The 27,592-nt window shown below is 38.3% G+C and overlaps 1 protein-coding gene across 4 annotated transcripts in view; it reads right to left on the reverse strand.

Moving 5' to 3' along the window:
* Window positions 1-27,592, reverse strand: part of dbo (Kelch-like protein diablo) — a 279,705-nt gene that overhangs the window by 58,068 nt on the left and 194,045 nt on the right. For all 4 annotated transcript variants that reach the window (XR_016546845.1, XR_016546844.1, XM_090371089.1 and 1 more), the window contains exon 8: window positions 27,176-27,309. Coding sequence is in view for 2 of the 4 variants with exons in the window: in XM_090371089.1 (XP_090227215.1) it covers window positions 27,176-27,309 (134 nt within the window). In the remaining 2 variants the exon portion in view is untranslated. The remainder of the gene's footprint in view (window positions 1-27,175; window positions 27,310-27,592) is intronic.

Genomic DNA, 27,592 nt, shown 5'->3' on the forward strand with positions numbered 1-27,592 from the left:
TACTTTTAATCTTTGCTGCATAATTACACAAAAATTTTTCCCCTGAGATGCAGAGGAGGTTCATTTGCCTCAATATACAGGCTGTAAACCGGAGATGTTCTGAAGGCTCCTATGGTTATCCTAAAGGCACTATGCTAAATGGTGTTCACATGTAACAGGGAGCTTCTCCTAGTGGAGTCGTAGACAGGTGGACCATAATCCAAGTGTGACCCGATTAAGGTTCTGTAAAGCTGTAAGAGGGAGCTTCTATCAGCACTCAAGGACATAGAAGAGACAGCTCTTAGGATGTTCAGTTTCTTTTAAGACAAGTAGTCTGAAGTTAAGTTATATGGGAAGCAAAACTAAGTTTATTATTTAAATATAACCCCAACAGACAAAAACTGTTGGTGACAGGTATCAGGCTGTTTTTTAAAAATATCTCTAGATCTGGATGTAGTTTGCGTTTTTACAAAAATTAATTGCAGTGGATTTATTTTCAGCTAGGGAATAACCATTCTGTAATGCCCATGACTATTTTTAGCTATGGAAATTTGAAGTTGCCCTTCAACAGCGTTCACAGTTTGGGATTGACAAGAGATAATGAGGTCTTCAGCAAACATGTACGATTCTACTGTATTTGGTACATTCCGTGTCATGTTTGTAATTCTTATTGCAAATAACATTGCACTGAGTGTGGAACCCTGCATACACCCTTGCAGTACTCCTCTTGTTCAAATGATTTGGATGAATTGTTCATGTATTTAACCTGAAACTTTCCATGGTGTAAGAAGTTTTGTATAAATTTGGTAACTGACCTCTCATGCCAAAAGAATGAAGACCTTGAAATATGCCATATCGCCAGGGGGCTGGTATTGAACGCTTTCTCAATATTGAGATTAATCATGACCAGATGTTGTCTCTTTTATGAAGGCATCACGGATGTTTGCTTCTGCTTTTATCATCACATCTAGCGTGGACTAACGTTAACCACCAATGAACCATTTTTTCCAGGACTTTGTCTTAAGTCAGTAAAATCAGCCTGTAGTTATGTGGAAAGGTACGATCCTTTCTGGGCTTTGGGAAGGCTAGAACTATTGAGTGATGCCAGGAGATTCGGTAAGTATTCTCTAAGAATATTTGGGTGCAACAGTTTAACAATGTTCCTTTTGCTCTGTTGTTGTTTTAACATTATGTAGTAGATCTCATCTGGACAAGCAGCACTACTGGATGCTTTATTGAGCATCCCTAAAAGTTCTGTTACTGTGAATGGCTGGTTGTATGGGTGTGAAACTATTGTAGAAAAATTAATCTTATGCTGTTCTGCAGATTCTTTAATTCATTGAAAGGTTGAGTTGTAGGTGGATATTGCTGATATTCTGGAAAAATAATCCGCTAAGGCATTTGCAATTTCTCCCGGAGATGACAACTCCTTTTCCAGTTTAGTATTGCAGCTGGAGACCGAACATATTTGCCATTAAGCATTTGTATTTTCCTCCAGATGATTCTGCTGTCCATATCCTTGCTTATACTTGAAGAAAAGCGAATCAAGACATCTTTCTTTGCTTTTCTTCTTATTTGGCAGAACTTGGCTTTCAGTCTTTTAAAGTTAATTATGTTATTAGTTGTAGGGAATTCATGAAATTAATCCCAAGCTCTATTTTTTTCCTGTTTGGTGTGTGTACAATCTTGATTCCACCAGTATTTACTACGTTTTTGTTTCCCCCAGTAAATATTTTGGTATTGCAGAGGTAGTAGCTTGTAATATTTTATTAGTTACATGTTCTGTGACATGTCTATGGGCTGGAATTGGACTATTTCTTCATCTAACTGGACATGAGAGGCATATTCATTCCAGTGTTCTCTAACAAATTTCCAAGTGGAGTGACACAGTGAAGGGAAGTTTCCCTGAGTTTGGAGCTTGAAGAGAATCTGAGTTTGAAGCTTGAAGAGAATCTGAGTTTGAAGCTTGAAGAGAATTGGCAAGTGATCACTGTTTAGTAGATTTTCAAGAACAGATCACTCCATAATAGTATATATGGAGGGAGAACAGATTGACAGGTGTAATGCACTTATGGATCCTGTGAAAAAATGAATATAGGTAGGTTCACCAGTATTCAAAAAGGATAAGTTGATGAGCATCAACTTATCCTTTTTGAATACTGGTGAACATCATCAACATTGTTCATCATTTGCTGTGGGAATCTCCAATTGTTGGAGATTCCCACAGCAGATGATGAACAATGAAGTCTCTGAGTAAGCAGAACAGAGATGGTAGCTGTTTATAGATTTTCTAAGTCACGTGAAGAGAGTGAGAAATTAGGAGGGATATATATAAATGCTATTGTAAGCATGATGCCAATTAGAATGTGCACTACTGCTACTACAAAAGGAGTCTGAAGAGCAATATGTTTTGATGGAACATTGTTTCTAATAAGAGCTGCCACCATGCATCCACGGGCTGGTAAGGGTAAGTCAATACTCCTAACTTGTCTAAAGATAGTGTAATTTTAATGGTAGGACAAACTTGTGCATTTAAATAAGTTTCCTGTAGGGATATACCTGGTGGTTCATGAGATCATGTAAATCATCTTTTGTACTGCAAAAGCCTCTACAATTCCATTGAAGAATTCTTTCCATTAAGCAGTTTTGTTGGCTGTTTTTGATTCTGACTGCTTTCTAGTTGTGACTTGTTTGCATACATATACTTTGGCTTTATCTTTCTTTGGAAAGAAGGGACATATCACATCCATCTCACAGGTCACATGAAGTTCTAATATTCCATAACCTGAATCATTGCATTGACCAATATTCATTCCGGTCGAAACTAGTGGTTTCAGTACTATAGTTTCTGTCACTTTTGGTTTTGCTGCTGGAGGCACATCAACTGGAATGGCAATAATTGGGATATTACTGGCTTGTTCAGTTTTTTGTTGTGAAGGACAGTTTGGAAGCAGAGCATGGAACATGCCGAATTAGTGATAGATATGTTTGGAGGAACTGTAACGTCTGTTTGAATAACTACTGATTGAAATTGTTTAGCAGCCATGGCATATGTATGCTTTGGCTCTGTTTTGAGTATTTGTCTTCTTGCCTCTGAATATGTCACTTTATTCTCGACTTTATATTTCTGGATTTTTTTCCCTTGCTTCCACAGTTTGCATATTTTGGATAGAGCCAGGTGATTACTCTTACAGTTTGGTCAATAAAAAAATGGTAGCAGTGCATTCAGATTAATTGTGCTCCATCGATCCACAATTAGGACGTGTTGCTTCACTTTGACTTGCAGTTTGGGAGTGTCCGTATTTTTGGCACTTATAGCACCTGACTGGGTTCGGGATATAAAGACGGACATGGCAATGGAGATATAGCCTGATTTAATAAATGTTGGTAGGATGAGATAGAGCTAAATATGAGAATTATGTTCCTCATGGGAACAAGAATACCGCCTTTCCGAGTCATTATTCTTCTTGCTTGGATGACTGTTTGTTCATATAGCTCTTGGACAATTTCTCCTCTGATACATTTAATAAGTCCCACTCTGTGATTACTCCCTTTGAGGAGTTTAGAGTGGCATGGGGAGTAACTTTTATTGGCTGTCCACCAAAGTTAGTCAGCTTTAATAATTTTGCAGAATGCTGGAATTTCATGGTCTCTACCAGAGTATCCCCAGACTGGAGTCGCCTTACTGTTTTTGGTGAACTAGCAGAAGACTCAATACATTTCTGAACAAGGAATGGTGATAACTTACTCAGAGGCTGGTCTGAGAGAGAGTGCAGAATGAGGAATGCTGGTATCTCCTCTTGAGGTTGTTCTTAACCTCTTGGGCTGAGAAAAGTCATTATTGTTGTCATTTGTATCTCACCTTGAGCTCAATGGCTCTAAAGGTGAAAACATAGAGTTTCCATCTTTTCTTGTTTCAGCCCTGGAAGAGTGGGTTTCTTCTCCCAGGTTACTGGCATTACCATGGTGAGGAAGGAGCTGTGCTGCTAGAGTGACAAAGCAGTATAAAAGTTAGTATGTTAGTTTAAAGGAAAAAAAAAAAAAAAAAAGAAAGGTGTTTTTCCTTTTTAAACTAGCATACTATTTATAAGACTAAGTTGTCTATTAATTAACAGGAAAGTGAGAGAACTTTTACAACTGAAACAAAACTATATCTTTGCGAAAACACTCTAGAAATTGCTTGGAAAATCACTTGATCACTACGCTTGGCACCTGGGGCCTATAAGCTTGCTTTCTTATATCATTTGTCATTACTACTACTACACTTACTTGATAATTGAGACGAACCACCTCAGCAAGTGAATGCCAAGTTCACCTTCCACAAACTCAGCATGAAAGTAGTAGGCAGCAATTGAGTCCTTCAGAAGCCAACACTACTGCTAAGTAGTAGCTCTAATCTGCAGAACTAATTTGTTTAAACTACCAGTAGTAACTTTGCCTATCACAAGCTGATGGTAAACATGAGAGTGGAAAGCACTTCAATAGAAATAGATGCTGCTGTTGCAGCTTCAAGGGAGACCTCCTAAGTTTAAGGAGAGCATTGTAAAGGTTGTAACCCACTTTTATTAGCCCTTCTGGTTGAAACTGAACTCCAAGGAAGTTACAAAGAGATTCAACTTGACAAGATGGTAAGTCTACTGTGTCAATCATCAACTGAGCCTATTGCACTTGGATCTTCTTCTCTCAGCCATGGGGGGAAAGCAAAAGAGTCTAAACTTTCGAATCGATGGAAAGACCTCACTTCTTGAAGAAGATGCATGATCAAGCATCCTATGGAGACCAGATTTTGTAGAGGTAATAAGTAACTGCCAAAGGCCATTGCATAGAGACATTGTCCACACAGCTCATATCTATATATGATGGCACATTCTGCAGCATTAAGTCTATCACTACATTAAATAGAAATGGGGACAATGGATCACCTTGACGAACTCCTCTAGTAGGTTTGATGTGGTACTTCTTGTCTTGCAAGTGAAGGATAGTAGTTGTTGTATGTTTTACGGCGCAATGGCAGCTATAGGCCATTATATGCCAAACAATGGTAGGAGGTAACAGGCTTTATTAAAAGTGAGATATGTGCATTATGTGAGATTTAAGCATTATATTCTGTCATAGCATTTTATCCTTTTTAGTAAAGTGAAAACTGCATCAATGTCAGATCTGTCGTCTAATACCTGTTGCAAAGTAGTTGTGATTTGGACTGCATAGTTTAATAAGAAGGTGGTTTGCTGTACTCCATTATAGAGAGGGCAGTCAACAATGATGTGCTGGACTGTGATTTGAGCATGGCAGTTCGGACAAGAAGGTGGGTCTGAGGAAGAGAGAAGATAAAGGTGAGTAAGGTGTGTATGTCCTATTTGTAATCTTGCAAGCGTGACTTCTTCAGTTCGAGTGGAACCTAGATGGCCAAGACTGGAGTTTTGGTTTAATCCGAAGGAGTTTGCTGCCTTCTTGGTTTTGCCAGATGGTTTGCCAGTAAATCATACTTCGCTTTGTTATAAAACTTTTATAATCGGTGAAAGGAATTCTGAAAGAGTCATCAATTGGTTGCACAGTAGATTTGGCTGCATGGTCAGCACTTTCATTGCCAGGTATGCCAACATGGCTAGCGACCCAACAAAATTTTATTACTTTCGTGTTCTTAGCTAGATGAGCCAGCAAGTTTTGAATATTACCAAGTAGGTAGTTATGATGCTTTCTTGGTTGCTGTAAAGTGAGAAGGGCACTCACAGAGTCGGTAAAAATAATACTATGGGAAAACTGTTGCAACTTTATAGTTTCTAGCGCCATTTGAATGGCATGAAGTTCAGCAGTAAAGATACTGCATTCTAAAGGTAACTGATTAGAGATTATAGATGATGGAAGAACAACAGCAGCACCAACGTGGTGATCAGTTTTGGAACAGTCTGTGTATATCCTGGTATAAGATTCATATTTCTCAAGTAGAGATGTATGAAGCTGGTTTACATTCTGTGAAGAAAGAGTACTTTTCCCCCATTCTTGAAGGGACAGATCACAGGTGGCAGGGCAAAAAACCCATGGAGGAGTCGTGAAACTAGTGGCTATTTTAGAAAGATCAAGCTGCCAATTATCAAGTAGTGAGCAAAGACGTATGCCAGCAGGTCGATTTATTGATGGATAAATGGCATACAAGTTCTCCCAATCTGGTGTAAATAGATGTTTCCACGATGGATGCAGGGGTTGGCTTTTTATTTTGATAGCATAATTTAGCAGCAAAATTTGTCTTCGTAGAGAGAGTGGGGGGATCGTGAGCTTCAGCGTACAGGCTCTGCACAGGAGATGTGCAGTAGGCTCCAAGAGCAATGCGAAGGCCACTATGGTGAATAGGGTCCAAAGCTAGGTCTAGCAGAGTTGTAAACTGGTGACGCATAGTCTAACCTTGATCTTACAATAGCATGATATAAATGAAGGAGTGTTTGACGGTCAGCACCCCATGTTGTAGCTGATAATACTCTCAAAATGTTTAATTTCTTGAAAGAGGTGGTTCTAAGTTGTTTAATATGGTCAAGAAAGATCAATTTTTTATCTAAAGTTAACCCAAGGAATCGAATGGTAAGCACAACAGGTATATCACGGTTCTCCAGCTTTAGAAGTGGGTCAGGGTGGAGATTACGTCTTCTACAGAAATGAACTGCAACAGTTTTTTCAGGTGATATGCGAAACCCGTTACCTGTAGCCCACATTGTAATCTTATTAAGGGCTCCTTGCAGTTGTCTCTCAATCATTCTCATGTTCTGTGAGTGAAATGATATACTAACATCATCTGCATATAAAGTAGTAAATACAGTGGCCGGAATGACATTAGTAATTGAGTTGATTTTTATAATGAATAGAGTGGCACTTAAAACTGAGCCCTGTGGAACACCTTCTTGGATGAATTTTTGGGAAAGAGTGGATTGAATACGGACCTGGAAGGATTGCTGCTTCAAAAAATTCTGCATGAATCTTGGCATATTACCCCTGAAGACTAATGCATATAGATCACGGAGAATTCCGTATCGCCAAGCTGTGTCAAAAGCTTTCTCAACGTCTAAATAAACTGTAGTCAAATGTTCCATCCTTAAGAAGGCACTGCGAATCTGGTTTTCCATTTGTATCAAGAGGTCTAAAGTTGATCTACCTGTATGAAATCAACACTGCGATGAATTGATGAGGTTGTATTTGCTCAGCACCCAGGTGAGACGAGAGTTTACCATTTTTTCCATTATTTTTCCCATATAGCTGGTGAGGGCAATAGGTCGATAGTGACGCGGGTTGATTGGACCCTTTCAAGGTTTTAATAATGCTATGACATACGAGTGTCGCCAGTTATCAGGGAAAGTATTTTCTGTGAAAACCCAGTTATATAGCTGGAGTAAGACATGAAGCGACTTTTCGCTCAGCTCTTTCAACATGTCAGTGAATTCTGTCAGGTCCAGCAGCACTGTGTTTCGAGCTGTTAAGAGCAAGCCGTAGTTCAATTATGGTAAAGGGACAGTTGTACATTTGATGGTGGTCTGTGTTAAAATTTAGGATCTGCTTTTCAGCAAGGGACTTTAATTTCTGAAAGTTTGGCAAGTACAAGGATACAGCAGAGGTTTCAGCAAAGGATTCTCCAAGAGTGTTAGCTATGTCTTGAGGTAGTGAAACATCATATTCAGTATTGATAGATGCAAAGGAGGATATTTATTATACATTTTTCTAATATTTTTCCAGATGGTTTGTGTTTTAGTGGACCATGTAATAGTTGAAGCAAAGCGTTTCCATGATTCTCTTTTACTTGCAAGGTGAATGCACCTAGCATTGGCTCTGGCTTTCTTAAAGTGTACTAGATTAGCAGCAGTAGGGATTTTGCAAAATTTATTCCAGGGTTTATTTTTCTCTCGTTTAGCTTGATTGCATTCATTGTTCCACCAGGGTTTGGATCTTATTCTATGACGTGTGGACACTCTTGGTATTGCTGCTTCGTTGGCCAGCAATATTTGATTTGTTACATAATCAAACGCATTATTTATTGACATATTTGAAACAGCTGTTTTTTCCAGGATGGCTAGTTGCCTATATTTTACCCAATCAGCTTTGGCAAAGTTCCATTTGGCAGCTTCATTATGACAAGGTGGTGAATTTGATTCTACATGACAGACTATTGGATAATGGTCACTACCCAGTAAACTGTCATGAACAGACCAATCAAACAGTGGAAAAAGGACTGGTGAGCATATGGAGAGATCAACTGCTGAGCTTGTCCCAGAAGGTAGATGAAAATAAGTGGGTAAACCAGTATTCAGTAGTGTCAGATTAAATTTATCTAAAAGCTTTTCTAGTATTTTTCCTTGTTTATCGTGTATTCTATCACCCCATAGAGGATTATGTGTGTTAAAATCTCCCATGATGCAAAAGGGAGGAGGGAGCTGAGATACAACAGTTTCAAGATCAGTGTAAGAAATGTCTTGGTTAGGGGCCGTAGCCGAGTGGTTAGGAGCGGGAGTGCAATAGCACATGCTCCTTGAGTAGACCGGGGTTCAAGTCTCTGACTGCTAAATATGGTCGATCTGCCAACCCGCACTGGACCAGCGTGGCAGATTATGGTCCATTTCCCTCAACATGAATTGTTGAGGAGGCTTCCATCCTGCAGTGGGTTGATAATGGAGGCAGTTTTTAGGGGAAAGATATAAGGAGACAATAGTAAAAGAAAAACGAAAGGATATTCGAGCAGCTACTGCTTCTAGATTTGTTTGTAACATTAATAGTCGGGAAGAGATATTGGAGCTGACTACAAGTGCAACCCCTCCATGAGCCGAATTGCTTCCATGAGAAACTCTATCTTTTCTGTAGATAACATGATGTTTAAGTGAGGTAGCAACGGAAGCTGTTAAGTTAGTTTCTTGGAGGCAGAAGGTAACTGGATTATACTGGAGAAGGAGATCCCGAATGTCATCAAGGTTGGTGCGATACCCTCTACAATTTCATTGAAGAAAACTGGGCATTATTTGGATGAAGTGTGGTCCTCTGTTTCTGTCCAAGGTACTGTTGGCTTATGGTGACCAGATTTTCTTTTCGAGAAGTGTGGTCTTCCTGTTTCCATCTCTTCTTCTGGGAAGAGATTGAGAACGGAGTCTTCACGGTCAGTGTTTCCTTCCATTTCTATTGAATCAGTTTTAGTAGTATCACCACTTTTTGAGTACATTGGGTTATTGGTAGAATGCGGAACAGTGATTGGTGTGTTAACAGCCTTGTTTGATTTATATGGTTTACCAGAAAGGGGCACAGCTTCCAAAATTGACAGAGCCCAATTTGACATTGTTCTGTTTGGGGGGAAACGTTACCTCAGTTTGAGTACCAGTCGTTATTATTCTTTGCACAGTACTGGTTACCACAGTTGGCTTTTGTACTACCTCAGCAAAGCTGGGTTGAGGGTTAAATTGAGCCTGTACAGATTTTTTAGCTTCTTGGTACGAGATGTTTTTTTCGGCTTTGACCCGTTGAATGTTTTTTTCCTTTTTCCAAAGGGGACAATCTCTGGAGTAGTTAGTATGTGGACCGTTACAATTTGAGCATTTGTGCTGCTCTGCTTTGCAGTCGGAGTGATTGTGCTCGCATGAACCGCAATTGGCACAAGTGGCTGAACCTCTACACACGTTTTGGGAATGCTCAAATTTTTGGAATTTAAAACAGCGTGTAGGGTTAGGAATGTACAATTTTATTTGACAATTCAGATAACCTGCTTTGATGGATGCTGGAGGTTTGGAACTATCAAATGTTAGTATTACATTCCGAGTTGGAACTAGAGCACTGTCTCGTTTTGTGTATATGTGCTTTACACGCACAATTCCCTGGTCTTGCAATTCATTTTTCAATTCTTCTTCTGAGAGATTTATGAGATCCCACTCAGCTATCACACCCCTGGAGGTGTTTAGAATAGCATGAGGGGAGACAGTAATCGATAATCCTCCAAAGGATGTTAATTTTTGGAGCCGTTGTGATTGCCTTTCATCTGAGACCTCAACGAGCAAGTCGCCTGATCTCAGACGCTTAGCTGTTTTCGGAGATCCTATTAGATTTTCTAGGTATTTCTGAATTTTAAAAGGCGAGAGACTACCAAGAGACTGTTCTTGAGTCGAATGCAATGCAAGGTGCATTGGATGCCTTCTTTGTACACTGTCAGTTTTTTGACGTTTAGCACTGCATGAATAGCCATATTAGGATCCCTATGTCCTGTACGGGAAATCATTTTGCTCCTTTTAGCCCCAGAAAGATAGCTTTTCTTTCCAGGTTACCGGCCCTGCCACGGGGAGGCAGGAGCAGTGCCACAAGGGTAACCAAGCGGCTGAGTTAGTTTGGTTAGTAAGATTAACAAGAAACAGAAAGGTGAATTTCCTTCCTGGAACACTGCCTACTTTTTGTAGTGCAAAAGTTTCTCAATACAAATAAATAAAGAAAATTGTGTTTAAAACCTAAAGAAAACTATTTGCTTTGCACACACAATATATAGATCGCTTGGCTACACTAATAATCACTTGGCACCCAGGGCCGAAGGATAGTAGAACAGTTGACTTGTAGAGTAATAATATAGGTAGGTAGGTAATGTAGAAACGAGCTGGGAAAGCCCTTCTAGACTAAAGCCTCAATAAATGCTTATTTGGAAAGAAACATGGTCAGATGCTTTCAATAAGTTCAAAGTTGCGATTGAGAGGATTAAGTTCCCCTTCTGGATTTATCGTAAGAGATGACAGGAGGAATACATTCTCACAGCAGCCACCTGTTGGAGTGGAGCTCTTTGACAAAAATCGAAAGAATACAGCTTGTGAAATCCTTCTGCATAACACTTTGTGACAGAGTCTTAGGAGAAATTTGTCTCTACCACTCGGTATGGGGAGGATGGCAACTCTACCATACTGTGCTACCCACGAGGACATCTCAGGAGAACTGAAGTAACAGCGATAGTACAAAAAGCACTTGAATTATAGGAGTTTCTCTTTTTAGGAATAAAGATAGTATAAGCCTGCAAGAGAGAATCAGGAGTTATTCCAGAGGAAAATATGCATAAGATCAACAAAGACCTTAAATGGAATTTGAGATACTCCCTGCAGAGAAAACCCATCAGGTCCAGCACTAGTTGAAAAGGCTGGATAAGAAGCCTTATTGAAATTTAAATTTATTCAAATTACCCAATTCTACAACACCATATGGAAGTTTCTTTCAAAAATCAACTACCTGTTAGCTAAAGGCAAATTTCCACACATCTATCCTACAACCATCCATTCTCAATTGGAATTTATGACCCCCTCATATGTGCAATATGAACAAGAGGAAGGATTCCATCAGCAGTGAGTGTACTCAATCCATTCAGAGCCTTTAACAACTTAATCAGACCTCCTTACAGGTTATTCAGGAAGCTACAAATACCTCTGTTCCGGTGAAGAAGTTTTGCAAAAGAAAGATGCCCAAGTGGATGATCAGAGAGAGGTAAGAATTTAATTTATCAAAATAAAATAATTTTTTTTTTTTTATTATTTTTTTAAATGAAAACCACAAACATAAGTATTAGAATCTATAGTATGCAGAACCTTTTGGTGAACTTTTGAGGTGAAAGAAGATACTTGTTGACTTTAGACCAACTTCTGTAGATTGTAATTTCCAGGAAATACGTATGAAGGTTGTTCCAGAAAACGGAAGTTGGAAGAATAAATGAGGAAGAAGAAAAATTGGTTCTGTGAGTTTGAAGTTGGACAGTAAAAGAATGTTGACTGGTTGTAGCATAGGTTCACAATGCTTTGGAAGAGAGAGAGAGAGAGAGAACACGAGCAGGAATTATAGAAGCCAAAACAGGAGAACAGTGCCCATTCTGTGAGTTTGAAGTTGGACAGTAAAAGGATGTTGACTGGTTGCAGCACATGTTCATCACAATGCTTTGGAAGAGAGAGACACAGAGCGAGCAGGAATTATAGAAGCCAAAACAGGAGAACAGTGCCCATGGAAGTATCTATAGATAAGGCATGTAGCAGAAACAGAACATCTACGAGACAGAGAGTGGAGACATTCTGTTAGAGGTGAGTTATTAATTAACCTAACTGTCCTCTTTTGAATGGAATCTAGAAGCCTGAGACAGGTTTGGGGGGGCCCTGCCCCAGATATGGGAACAATTTCCATGGCTGGGTGGATTTGTGATTTGTACAGAGTTACACTGAGAGCGAAAGAGAAAACCCAGTTTTTTATAAGCAGAGGAAGCAATATTTGTAATGTGTTTATACCAAGAGAGATTAGAAGTCAGGGTAATCCCAAATAGAGATTAGAAGTCAGGGTAATCCCAAATAGAGATATGTGATCTTGCCTAGAAATTGGAGTGTCACCGATGATAAGCATAGGAGCAGAAGAATCCTTTTTTGCAAGATATAAGACAGGACTGAGTTTTAGAAGGAATGAAATCAATTAAGTTATCTTTGCCCCACTGGAGATCCCCATTTAAGGAATTGGTAGTGGATATTAGGGAAGTTGAAGCTGTTTGTGCGGGGCAAGGTTTCCCAAAATGGAAGGTGGAATGCAACGTGCTATCATCAGCAAAGTTATGGATAGGGTTTCCAGTCAATGCAAGAAGGTCATTAATATACAAGAGGAACAGTGGGAAAAAGAATTGAATCTTAGAGAACACCAGCATTAGTGGAGAAGTTAGAAGGCCAGGAGCCATATATTATTACTGGAAGGGAGCGGTCAGAGAGAAAACTGGATATCCCACTACAACAGTTGGCAAACCATAAGATGGAAGCTAATTTAGAAAACCTTGAAGCCAAACACAATCAAAAGCCTTTGAAATGTCAAGAGCAACTGCTTGAGTTTTACCAAACTTGTCCATAGATGGGTAACATAAGCCAGAATATCACTAAGGGGATCGACACTGACAGAATCCATACTGGCGATCGTAGATCATATGAAAGGTTTCTATATAGTTTAAGAGTTGGCAATTAATTGAGTTCTCCATTACTTTAGAAAGAGTAGAAGTAAGTACAATGGGATGATAATTGGACTGGAGGCATTTGGCATCCTTTTTAGGAAATGGCTAAATATAAGCAAATTTCTAAGAAGAAGGGAAAACTCTTTTGGAATAAGTAAGTGAAAAAAAAGGTGACACAGAACTGGAGTAAATTCAGGAGAACAGGTTTTGAGAACAAAGGGAGAAATATCATCAGGACCTGGAGCTTTCTTAGTACCAAGATTGTTCAAAATCCTTCTGGCATCTTATTGATGGAAGACAACAGGAGGCATTGAATGGAGTGTACTGGGAATGGTGGGAGGTGGTTTAGCAAGATCATCAATACACAAGTTAGAAGAAAAATTGGATGCTAGCAGGCACCTTTATCTTTGGCTGAAGTGGTAATAAAAACACTTGGTTCTGACAGAAGTGGGAGGAGATCAGAATGCTCGACCACCATTTGGACATGAAGCAAGTTTTCTACTCTTAGTCTATTAGTAATCTATCTTGGACTGATAAATAACTGCTTTATAATTGTTGCGAGCTTTCGTGTAGGCAGAAAATGAACCTGGGGATTTGGAAAGAAGCCAATTACAATATGCAACATTCTTTTCTTGAACAGCCTTAGCACATTTATTAGAAAACTAAAGTTCAGAAAAGGAAGAGATTTTAGGGTGGAGTGTGGAAATAAAGATTTTAACCTTACAAGAATAATTTCACTAATGCAATCTGAGCAAACATACATCAGAACATTTGAAACAGTAATCTAATCAAGGAAAAGAAATCTTGCAGATCATTCCATTTTGCATTCCTGTAATGCTAAGCAACATGAGGTCGAGAATGGCCACAAGGGAAAGACTTCATTGCAAAAAAGACCATAACCAAGTTGTGATCTGAGGTACCTAGAAAACCACTGACCTGGACCCTGTATTTAGAATGGTTGTTTGTGAGAAAATGATCAAGCTTGTTGACGCCGTGGTTAGGATTGTCTGGTGGGCACCATACCTAGATGCCTGATTATGTTGGTTAGTACCTGGGTGGTCAGTATGCTAGGTACTGTATTTCAAAACTTGCACATGGGAGTTATATCCAGAGTTACTAACAGTCTCACCATCATGAAGGTGCAAACAGAAGATTTAGCTGTCAGAGAAAGACTGGACTTTGCCTAAATTAGTCCACTTGACTTGAATGTCACCCAAATATCAGTTCCATCAGCATTTTACATTCTCAGGTAGCAAGCCTTGGCATACCTGAGAGAATGTCTGTGACAGCCTCAAGGAACAAACAAAAAAACAAACAAAAAAAAAAAAGTGAGATTGTTACTGACCATTGCAAGATATTAAGTTCTGCAAATTGCAGCAGCAGGAGACTAGGCACCTGTGAGGTGATCTGATTGAGGTGTATAAGGCCTTGAATGGATTGAGCTTGCTGAATTCTGATGGGATTCTTCCGCTTGCTCAGATTACGAACCTAAGGGGGCATAAATTCAAATTGAGAAAAGATAGCTGTGGAATAGATGTGCGGAAATTTGCCTTTAGCCAGCGGGTGGTTAATTGCTGGAACAAACTTCCATCTGTGTTGATAGCTTAAATAAATTCAAGGAGGAACTAGACAAGACAAACTTTTAGTGGGAATGGTTGTGTGAATTTTTATTTTTTTTGCTGATGCTACATAAGCTCATACACTTGCTTTCTTGCATCACATGCCTCTATTACTATTATTATACTGATATATCTGACTATTATAAGCAAATATGTAACAAAACCACTTATGGGCTAGACAGGTGAAAGCTAAGTATGAAAAACTGCCAGCAAAGAGCCAAAGCTTTTTTTTTTTTTTTTTTTTTTTTTATTTATTAATGTGAATATAAAAAAGGAAGAGTGAATCAGATAGGCCCCTGTACTTTATAAAACTGGAGAATAGTTATAGAAAGCCGAGCAGAAGTGGCAGATGAGTTGAATAGGTACTTTGCAATGACATTTACTGTTGCAAGACCATTGAAACCATGAAGTATCAGTGACAGAAACTGAGTCAGTCTGTTGTAAGTTAAGTGATATCAATCTAAGAGAACAGTCTATGGGAAAAACTACTAAAGTTAAGCAATGGTGAGGTTCGAACAGATGGCACACATCCTATTTTGCTAAAAAAAAAAAAAAAAGGCTGTAGATGAGTGCGTCATCTTTGTTAGGAATGTTTATAAGATCATCATTAGGACTCTGGAATGATCAACTAATGTCTCCCAATCTGCAAAGAGGTGAAAAAGATGTGATAGGCAAATACTGAGCAGTGAGTTTGATTTCAGTGGTGACTAAGATAATCTTTGGATGAAATAGGACCATCTTGATAGAACTGGTAGTCTTAATGGATCATAGTACTGGTTAATGGGCACCTCCGTAGCCAGGTGGGAAGGAACAGCATCGCGTAGCACACGCTTCTTGATTAGACTGGGGTTCGAACCCGTCACCGCCAAATATGGAAAGGTGTCTGCAATTCTGCCCAGACACGATAGGAGGGAGTATATGATGAGAACCTTGTCGATCAATTCGGCCCTGGAGGGATTGTGCAAGGCTCAAGGGGTAGAATTTTTTTCAGCCTGGACTGTACTTGTTAACAGGAGAGATTGCTTCTACAGGGATGGGATACACTTAAATAGAAAGGGTGCAAGAATTTTTGCTGATGCTGTCGAGGCAGTGTTAGGTGGGTCGGAAAACTGCTAGTTGGGGGGGATACAAGGACTAATAGATTAACAGTAGCCACTGGCAGAGGTGGAAGTGATTCTTGCACTGCTTCTATTGAAATGAGCAGAAGCCTGAAAAACAAGATGCAGGATATTTCAGAGACTGCTGGGAGTCATTGCGGTACAAGTAAACACATGGGTTGTGTTAGGGGTAGCTAAGAATAGAAACAGGTGCATGTATTAACCCCGGGGGCTCACATCTGGTGAGTATGGGCTTGGCACACCCAGGGTCCTGAGCTGGATATCATCATTCTTCTCTTTCTTGGTGATTCCCTTCTAACTTTGACTCTCTCTCTCTCTCTCTCTCTCTCTCTCTCTCTCTCTCTCTCTCTCTCTCTCTCTCTCTCTCTCTCTCTCTCTCTCTCAGGGTTACTCGGGAACTGTTTTTTTTTTTTCCTGGTGCAGCATAAGCCTCAGGCTTCCTTGCATCATATGGATATTAATAATAATAATAATAATAATACCTGCGTGTACACCAATGCTAGGAGTTTGGTAAATAAATTTGATGAATTTGAGGTATTGCTCAAAACATCAAAGGCAGATATTGTTGGGATATCAGAGACGTGGTGTCACACAGATATAAAGGATACAGAACTGGAATTTGGGGAATACAATGTGTATAGAAAGGATAGACAGGACAGGAGGGGAGGAGGGGTTATGCTATTAATTAAGAAACACATAAAGTCCAAGGAAGTGAAGCCAGTCGACATCGATGGACAGGGCAGTGTCGAGTCAGTTTGGTGTGACATAAGCATAGGGAAATCAAAATTGAGAGTAGGAGTGTGCTATAGGCCTAATGACTCTGATGAGTATAATAAGATATTGTACAGGGAAATAGAGTGGGCCAGTAAATCAGAGAGTCTTATAATGGGGGATTTTAATTTCCCAGATATTGACTGGAATTTGTGGATTGGTCACTCGCACACTAGCAAAGCTTTTGTGAATTTATTGGATGATTGTTTTCTACATCAGCATGTACGTGAGGCAACAAGAGGGAGCAATACTCTTGATCTGATTATCAGTAGTGATTCTTCATGCATTAAGAATCTGCAGATAAATGAACCACTAGATGGCAGTGATCACAGTGTGTTTAAGTGGGATTTACTCAAGGAGGTAACTACCATCAGAGGTAAAGGGAAGGGTTTTTGTTTTCGTAAAGGCGACTATGATGATCTGAGACAGTATTTAAATTCTATACAGTGGGACCAACTGATGATGTTACCAACAGCAAAATGGGAAGCATTCAAGGAACTAATCTTGGAGGCTACCAGGCTTTACATACCAACTAAGAAATATTGTTCAAGGTTTAGGCCTAAATGGTTGTCAGATGAACTAATGAAACATGTGGCAGAGAAGAAAAATGCATGGGATACATACAAATTAATGGGTGACATGGAAGCCTATAGTAGATATAAGATTGGTCTGTAACCAAGTCACAAAGGAGATTAGGCAGGCAAAGGCAGACTACGAAAAATCCTTGGCAAAGGATGCAAAGAAAAACAGAAAAGAGTTCTTTACATATTTAAACTCGAGAAGGAAAAGGATGAATCAGATTGGTCCACTGGATATTGATGGTTCAACAGTTGAGGATCCTGCTCAGGTGGCTAACAATCTAAACGAGTATTTTGCATCTACATTCACGCATGAGGAGTTATTCAGGAAGGAGAATGATGTAGGTAAAGTAAACATTGGCAGTGAGCTGGATGATTTTGTAATAACTGAGAAGAAAGTGGAGGAGAGATTGTTGAGGATAAACATAAAAAAGGCACCTGGGGTGGATGGGATCTATCCAGTTATATTAAAGGAGGCAGCAAAGGAAGTAAGCAAACCCCTAGCCATAATTATGAGAGCTTCTTTGGACTCAGGGGAGGTACCCATAAACTGGAGATGTGCAAATGTAACCCCAATTCACAAAGGAGGATCAAAGGCTGACACAAGTAATTATAGACCTGTTAGTTTAACTTCTGTTCCAGGTAAATTAATGGAGGCACTGGTTAAAGAAGCACTGCAGGATCATCTAGACAAGAATTCAGTTATAGCTCAGACGCAGCACGGTTTTGTTAAGGGCAGGTCTTGCCTGACCAATTTGATTGGATACTATGATGTAGTCACAAAAGAACTGGATGCAGGGAATAACTTTGATATTATATATTTGGATCTTAGAAAGGCTTTTGATACTGTTGCACATGGAAGACTGCTGCACAAATTGGAACAGTGTGGCATTGGAGGCAAATTGCTGCTATGGATAAGGGGATGGTTGAATGGCAGAAGACAGAGAGTGGTAATCAATGGACACTGCTCAACGTGGACTAATGTTATTAGTGGAGTTCCTCAGGGTTCAGTGTTGGGTCCGTTGTTGTTTTCGGTGTTTATGAATGATATTGATGATGGGATATCAAGTTTAATGTCCAAGTTTGCAGATGATACAAAGGTTGGCAGGGTTGTTAAGGACACTACTGACGCTATGCTGCTGCAACAGGATCTGGAAAGGTTGAACAGATGGGCTGAGAGGTGGCAAATGAAGTTTAACATTGACAAATGTAAAGTACTACATATGGGAAACAGTAACCCCAGAGCAACGTATCAACTCTGTGGTACTACACTGACAGTGGTGGAGAATGAAAAGGACCTGGGGGTAATCATGCAGGCAGATATGAAGTTCTCTGAGCAGTGCAGACGAGCTGCAAGAGTAGCTCATGGTGTCTTGTCAATGATATACAGGAATTTTTCTAGCAGGGATAAGGAGGTGATTATTCCCTTGTATAAGGCAATGGTTAGGCCACATCTTGAGTACTGTATACAGGTCTGGAGGCCTCATTTCAAGAAGGATGTAGAGCTTCTGGAACGGGTACAGAGAAGGGCAACAAGATTAGTGAATGGAACAAAGGGTTGCTCTTACGAAGAAAGGCTGAAGTTTTGCAAATTACAGAGTCTGGAGACTGGGCACCGGCGAGGTGATCTGACAGAGGTGTATAAGGCTTTGAATGGTTTGAGCATGCTCAATGCCAATGGGATTCTTCATCTTGCTGAGAATAATCACCTCAGAGGGCATAAATTCAAATTGAGGAAGGACGGATGTCGGATAGATGTGCGGAAATTTGCCTTTGGCCAGCGGGTGGTTGGTTGGTGGAACCGACTTCCATCACTTGTTGTTGAAGTTGATAGCCTAAACAAATTTAAAGCTCAACTGGACAGGTATTTCGAACGAACAGAGGGGTGAAATGGGAGTGGTTTTTTTTTTTTTTTTTTTTTTTGGCTGATGCTGAATAAGCTTGCTTTCTTGCATCATATGCCTCTACTAATGCTAATGCTAATGTGATAGGCAAATACTGAGCAGTGAGTTTGATTTCAGTGGTGACTAAGATAATCTTTGAATGAAATAGGGCCATCTTGATAGAACTGGTAGTCTTAATGGATCATAGTACTGGTTAATGGGCACCTCCATAGCCAGGTGGGAAGGAGCAGCATTGCGTAGCACACGCTTCTTGATTAGACCGGGGTTCATACCCGTCACCACCAAATACGGAAAGGTCAGGGAATGACCATTGCATATCCCAGAGCAATATGGCCTTAGTTGCTAATGATCCTAAAAACCAAATAACAAACAAACAAACTGGTTAATGAAGGGTAAGCCATGTGTGATCAATCTGCTATTTATTGTGACAAAGTCAAAAAGCACCTGGATGTAAGAAACAACTTTGGCATTAATATGCTTCTCTATGAAAGACTGTTACAGGAACTCCCCGACTTATGTAATACTCGACTTATGCAAATTCAACTTTACGTAAGTTTTTGCCACCCAGTGCAAACTTAAAAAATCACGGAAATGAATTTTGCATCCCATAGGAATAAATGGAGGTATTGTGAAAATATCATAATGTGAACCCAATAACACTTTTTTTTTGTAATTCATTCCAACAACGAATTACCAAAAAAAAAAAAAAAAAGGGAAGTTGGAATTTTCGCTATAGGACTAAGCTATTTATATCTCTAAAAGGTCATTTTTATAATGGAAATCGCACTACACTTTCATCGTTATCATATGTTCCATTATAAGAATCAATTTTGAATGCCTTAGTGATATTTTTCTAACACACATTTCTGGAGGCCACTACCATAAAACAATAAAAACAATTTGCACTTTCCAGTTTATTGGGCTTTTCTGTTGGTGCAATCTATTATAAACAGGTAGTAAACACGATCTTATTTTCATTTGCGATAATAACGATAACTGGAATTCTGTGGGTTCCCCTTCACTGAAATCTTCTATCATATAAAAAACATAAATAAATTTTCAGAATCTTCTCTTCATTCCTATTTGTTTATTACAATTAGCATTATCAAAGGCACATGATGCAAGAAAGCAAGCTTATATAGCATCAGCCAAAAAAAAAAAAAAAATCTTATTTCACTTATTCACTTGCTGCAAATGTTTGTCAAGTTCTGCTTGACAAACATTTAGAGCGAGTTTGTCAAGCTGGTCGCTTTCCCTTCAAATGATGAAGGGAAAGCGACCAACAGAAAGTGCAAGTGCTGACAGTGCTAGGAAATGAAACAAAATTGAAGTTTCATTTAGAAATGAAGATGATTAATTAAGAAGTACAAAGCAGACTAAAGTTTGTCATCTATTGCAAAGAATTAGGTCTCGCTGCTTCAACAGTGAATACTATTTTAAGGGACAGTGCGCGTATTAAAGAACATGTTCAAGGATCAGCGTATTTCACACCAAGGCCAGTCCGCCCCAACAGTGATCACATAAGAGTTCAGGTGCTATACTGAAGATGGAAAAGCTATTAAAAAGATGGATGGAAAATCAGATTCAGAAGCAAGTGCACCTGAATCTAACGGTCATTCAAGAAAGAAGTATTTATGAAGATAATGATAAGTACAGCAAACCCCAAGAAAACTTTGTGGCAAGCAACGGGTGGTTTAACAGATTCAGGCATCGCGCTGGTTTCAAAAACATTAAAGTATGCAGTGAAGTCGCCGGTGCTGATTCTGCAGCTGCAGAGAAATTTTGTGATGTGTTGGAAAAAACTGCTTCTAAATCTCCACAGCAGCATGCTTATCAGCTGGAGAGTTAATTCTGGCAATGATGCTCGAGAGGTAAAACTTGCTGTGTTATGCCTGTCTCCTCTCTCTTTCTGTAATTTTATAATATTGAAATTTTTGTAATTTTTTACACTTTTGTAATTTTTCCTCTGTATTAGATAAAAAAAAAATTGAATAATTCTATTTACATGTTCGTCAAATATTTCTTTTTTGCTTCTAACAAATTCAGCATGCATAGTTGCAAGTGTGGAATTTTCCTAAATGCTTATTTAGGGAAATTCTGACTTGCGTAGCTTACCACGGAACGCAACCCTTATGTAAGTCAGGGAGTTCCTGTACATAAACTGGAGGAAATTGGGATTACTGGTAAGATTCTTTACTGGATCATGGACTGACTAAATGATAGGAGACAGAGTAGTCATATGAGGATATTCCTCAGTATGGACCAGTGTAGCAAGTGGAGTGCCTCTTGGAACCAGTATTGGGCCACTTCTGTTTCTCAAATTTCTCAAGGACATGGGAAGTTGTCAAAGATTCCTGATCATTTAAATAAAAATTTAAATTTAGAGGCAGAAATGGTGGTTAATGACCAGAACAACGCCATTCCACTTCAAAATGATAGGTCATTTGCACAAATTGTCTGAAAAGTAGCAAATGATGTTTAATGTTACTAATGTAAGCCTTTGCACCTAGGAAAAAATGAAATCCAGGAGTTACAAGTCGGGAGAGTGGAGTTGAAGATGGTCCAGGATAAAAAAAAGACCTGGGAGGTCATGATTCAATCAGACATGAATTTTCCCATTCAGTGTATACAACTGTCTAGGGAGGCACATGGTGTCCAGTCTATGATATATAGGGCCACAAGTAGGGCACAATGATGAAACTGCATTTAGAGTATTGTGTTCAGATCCCACTTGAAGAAAGGTATAGTGCTTCTAGAGAGGCTTCAAAGAAGGGCAACCAGATTAGTGAGGAGTGTTAATCAACATCTACATGAAGAATGGCTTAGAAAGTGCAGATTGCAAAGTTTGGTAGCTGTATATCTTAGGAGAGACCTAACAGAGGTATATAAGGCACTGAAGGGAATCGGTAAAATGAACAAGTGAGGTATATTTTCACTGGTAAAAGAGAGAACAACCAGGGGGGCATAAATACAAAACTGGAAAGCAGCAGAAGGTTGAATCTCATGCAGTTTACTTTCCTGCAGTGTGCTGTAGTTCAGTGGAATGAATTCCTTGCCATAGTGGTCAAAGCAGAGTTTGATAAAGTTCAAAAGTGGAAGTGGACAGCCACCTTTTGGCAATGAGAATGGCATGGATGATAGCAATTTTTTTCTATATTTCCTGGTAGATGCAGAAAAAGTATGCTTACTTGCATCATTTAGCCATTATAATACCAACACTAAATCCAGTACTTTTTATACACATCTCAGATTATTTATTCATTTATTTTTAGAATATCTCGGGTTATATTCCATGGATTTCCATTAAATTTTATAATGCATTCTATTTAAAATACTCCAATAAAAACAATTTAAGAAAAAAATTATTCAAACATGCCTGAAATGTAATATAATGTAATGCAATGCTTGTTTGTTTACAAGACATTCACTCGGCATCATTTTTCAAAATTTAAGTTACCAGAGTCAGAATTCAAAAAGAGCAGTTAGATATATCAAGGGAAAAGCTCCATCAACAAATACCATTCAAGATTGCATTTATTTGAAAGTACAGAATGAATAACATAACCCTGTGCTGGTATTATATATTTGTCATCTAGAACAAAATTTTTAATAGTCATTTAATTTAATATGAATTTTATTTTATTAATATACTGCATTATTTTTTAAAATTCTTTTTTAGTTATATTATTTCATTATGTTGTGGAGTCTTGAATGAACAATCAATCATGGAAAACCTGACTTAAGAGATATCTGTTTTTGGTCAACGTGCCTCTACATTTACCATTCATTATTTATATTTCAATCTTGAAAACGTGTCCCCCACAACTCATTAGCCTGAATTTAGAAATATTTGTATGTCACATCCCAAAATTTCTTGTAATATATTTCAGTAAATCCTGTTTTCTTGATGGAAAAATCAAGCTTTCATTTACCTTTCAAAAGAGAGGCTCACTTGCAGTTAAGGAATTTTGGCCTAATTTCTTTTGGATAAAAGAATCCCAATGAGGGTTCAGAAATTGCCTGCAAGCCAATCACTTTGGTAAATTGTATGTACTGGTCTTAGATGGAAGAGGGCAAGTATAGCTCCTTCTGTTAAGAGTTTCAATAAATTGGATAATTGTTATGTGGGGAGAACTATTTATTTATTTTTCTGGTTTACAGGAAAATCATAATTTTCAAGCATGCTGCTTCATAAAAAATTATTAATAAATAAAATTTCATTTTGTTTATTAATAGCTTCAGAAATCTTGGTATCACATTGGCAAAAAGTTGCCTCCTAACCTGAAACAGATTAAAAAGTAATTTAATACTGTTTATAAAATAAATTATAATATTTAGTTGGTGATACACCAAAGTTTTCAATCCTTTTCATCATGACTCCCAGTCAGAGGTTCTTTCTACAGAACAAAGAAACAAAACTTTAGTTAGATATCACTAATATTCTCACTTTATAACTGCCAATGTAAGTACTGTATAAAAGTGATGTTAGTAGTAACTACAATGTGATCAGTTGGCATGATACTGTAACTTGTTAATAAGCTGGCATTTTAACCTGTAGCAGTTTGTCACATACTGCAGGACAGACATAATATATACAGTGATTATATGTAGCTTTACAACTTCTGTGACTTATACCTTGTTATCATAAAGCAATGTGTGTTATTAAAATATAGGTAAAATTTCAAAATTTGAATCACTATGAATAATGTCAATGCCAACAACCAATAGTACTGTTATTGTTGAATACTAGTGCAGAGACAACTAAGTGCTTCTGGATCACTGTGAGGTACCCATGTAACAAGATGTGAAATGGAACTGAGTATGAGGAAAGGAAACATTACACTGTGTTCTAGGCTCATGGAAATTTTATTTGAAAATTGGAACGGTGACAAATACTCAGCTATACATTATGGGACTAACTTCAGTCTTTCTCTTGGTAGCTTTAGCGATAATAAACAAGTAAATTAACAATAAAGGTTATAAATTACTTAGCAACAGTTAAAAGAGGATTACTACAGTTATGTTTACTGGTCTGTTGAACAAAAAGGAATGAAGGATCTATACCATAAGGACTGTCTTTTGCTCTCTTTCTGATTGGCTGGATGTAAAGGTTGTGGTCTTGGTGTCTTTATAGAGGTACTGATGTAGTGGAAGTGATCTTACTGGGTTGGGATAATCACACATTAAATGTGATATCATCTTTGGAGGAGTTTCTCTGTTTGCTAGTATCTGTTTTAGGAGAAGCTTCTGAAGTGAAATGCTCTGGGATGTTTACATTGTGACTGCTGGTTCTAAGCTGCTATCCTGGTTGATCTCTGATGTGAGGAGTCTTGGTGTGGCTGTAGTACTGGTGAATTGATGTATAGACTGGGATCTGTGGGCATGCTGCATTGGAGATCTCCTAGTGGCCAGTCATCTTTCACTATTGAAATGTTCCTATTGAAATTCCTTCCTGGAGAAACTGAATAGACCACACAGGGCCTTCACAAACTCTCTTCTTTCATTATATACTATGGAGAGGAAATTAGGCTGGCTGAGTAGTACCTACTAATTCCCTGCAATGCTGTGGTAGGCTATATTATTTACAGTCAGATTCTCCAAATTGGTGGCCATGTAGTAACCTTTCAATCTAGTTTCTAATCCCTGGTAGAATTATTTGATGTAGGGCTTTTCACAGTGGCAATTGGCTTAGCAGACTAAATCTGATTTGAAAAAGCAGCAAGAACTGCAAAATACACAAGATTAAGGTGTATTACACTGGGATCAGGATGCTTAGTCAGATTCACAACTCCCTTTAGGAATTTGGGATATAATCTACCAGATTTACTGCTAGCGTGAAAAGCATTACATCAGTCAGTACCCACACCTTCCTCTACCTAGGATGGAAGAGAAAAGTGAAAGGGGGGATTCTGTTGGGGGAGGGATTCTAAAACTTATTCAGTTTTAGGATGTTGCAGATGGTGTCCAGTTTCTGTGGGAGCTCTCCCAGGAACTGGTCACCATCTGCAACATCCTAAAAGAAGGCTGTGAGATCCCTTAAAACCATGCCCTTGACTGTTCTTGAGTATTGTTATGGCTAGCTATATCACTTTCTGGAAGCCACATTTCATTACTCTAATTAATTCAAGATAATAATCAGAGAATACCAGTATGATGTAAAATAATGTACACCATAAAACTATAGTAATAGGAAAGTTCATGACAAAATAAATAGTACGGTACAACACTGAAAAACTGGACTTTTTTTTTTTAATATATATATATCCAAGAATCCATTGGATGATGAATTGGTTCTGTGACCATAAGCATATTTATGTTGAAATTTTTATCAGGTTGTTGTAGTTTTTTTTTTTTTTTTCCCCTTTGAAAAATTATATATATATATATATTTACCATGCCTTAACTTTACTGTACACAAACACTTTCAGTAAAACTTTCCATGAATACTGTGCTACTGATGAGTTTGCCATCTGTCAACCTGTGTGACATTCATGATATGTCTGTATATCTGTTTCTCATTGGTTTTTAATACTTTTAACTGATGATTAAAAGTATGTTATTATTATGATTTATATACATCATGACTCCCAGTCAGAGGTTCTTTCTACAGAAGAAAGAAACAAAACTTTAGTTAGGTATCACTAATATTCTCACTTTATAACTGCCAATGTAAGTACTGTATAAAAGTGATGTTAGTAGTAACTACAATACAATGTGTCCATATTGTGCTGTGTGTGTGTGTGTGTGTGTGTGTGTGTGTGTGTGTGTGTGTGTGTGTGTGTGTGTGTGTGTGTGTGTGTGTGTATTAAAGAGCAAATCTCTATGTTGTACGGGCTGTAAACCCCAGAATATCACAATGAAGGAACCCTGTTCCCACCACCTGGGATCAGCAAACTACAGCACCACCTGATAAGGCCATTTAAAAGTTCTTCCAGTCTCTGACAAGATTCAAAACCAGGCTTCTCTAAACAAATGAAAAGTGGTGAAATAACTATACTATCACAATGATGGCTAAGAGGGAAAGGCAGTGTATTCAAGTTTGTATGTCTCTTGTACATTTTTTAAAAATCTTTGTTGATCTAATTAAGTTTTTATTGATCTTGATTAAGTTTTTATCAGTCTTCATGTTGTTGTTGTTATTTGGTTTTTAGGAGCATTAGCAACTAAGGCCATATTGCTCTGGAGATATGCTGTGGTCATTCCCTGACCTTTCGGCATTGCTCAGTATTTGGTGGTCACGGGCTCGAACCCCGGTCTAATCAAGAAGCGTGTACTACGCACTGCTGCTCCTGCCCACCTGGCTATGGAGGCACCATCAGTCTTCATAATGACTAAATATAAAAAAAAAAAAAAAAAAAAAAACAAAACACTGCAGAACAAAGTTTGTTTGATGGTTAACTGAACAAACACAGCATATATTTTTTAGGCACCCATATTCAATACTTTTTGTCTTTTTAATTACGTATTATATAGCTGTTTAATATTTTGGTAAGTAAAAACATGAAAGTGTATATTTTACTGAAGGTACCTCTGAGCACAGCTATGGAGACTTGATTTCTGAGCGCTGCTTTCCACCAATTCAAGAGTGTACTTGGCTGCCAGTGCAGTGCAGTACAAAGCAGGGCCATTCAGAAAACTTGATTTGTCTCATATCCCAAGTTTTCCAAATAAATTCTGTGATCTCTGTCATATATGCCAAACAATTATGATCCAGACTCTGTACCTTGAAAATATATCAGGATGCACTTTCTTCTCAAGAGTGACTGCTGAGAAGAGAGTGATTGGTACACTCTCCACAAGCAGAGGGAATGTGGAAATCTGTCTTCTTGAGATGTTGGTAAAAATATCTCATGTGGTATTTAACCCTGTTTTCTTCTCCTTATTTCTTTATTTTATTTTTCAAATTAAACATTACCAAAGTGTATGTTTCGATAATCGTTTTGGTAACTTCATTGTGCCCAAGTTTCTTGTTTTCAGATTTTAATTGATGGACCAAGTGGGTAAAAAAATAAAATAATGTAGCTAATAAAAATTAATATAAAATAAGTTTACTACATGGACAAACTGGAACAAATAGGTAACTGAGTTGCCAATGTGCTGTCCATTTATTTTAGTTTTGATTTTGACAACTCATGCTTGGTTAAGAAAACTCCAAAACTCAGAAATCTCCAGGTTGCCCGCTTTCAGACAATGCACTGTACCAAGAATGGTTAAGTGAATAATTAAGTGTAACTGACCTTCATATTAAAAAACTAACCTGAATTTAAAGGTGAGGTGCCATCAGAGCCTCCAACTGCATAAAGATATCCTCCTAAAACAGCCACAGCTACTCCTAATCTCTTTGTACTCATAGGTGCCACTTTAGTCCACCTATTAGTTTGTGGGTCATATCTAAAACAGAAGAATGTCTAGTATGTAAAATCTGTGTTTGATTTAAATATAACTTTAATGTTTGAAATATCTTTTCATATTTCATAACTGCTTGTTTTGAGTACCCAGAGCTTTTAACTGGATCTAGTATTTCTTTAATCTTGCTACTATTTGATTTGCACGTGAAAAATCTGCAGCAGTGTAAAATAATCATGAGTAGATATGTAAACAAGATGGAACCCAACTAGCAGCATGCAGATTTGTAGAGTGAGAGCATTTGATGCTTTTTTCAGGATTCGGGTGT

This window comes from Mastigoproctus giganteus, chromosome 4 (assembly GCF_048544385.1).
Source record: "Mastigoproctus giganteus isolate SK-2022 chromosome 4, ASM4854438v1, whole genome shotgun sequence".
Taxonomy (NCBI): Eukaryota; Metazoa; Arthropoda; class Arachnida; order Uropygi; family Thelyphonidae; genus Mastigoproctus; species Mastigoproctus giganteus.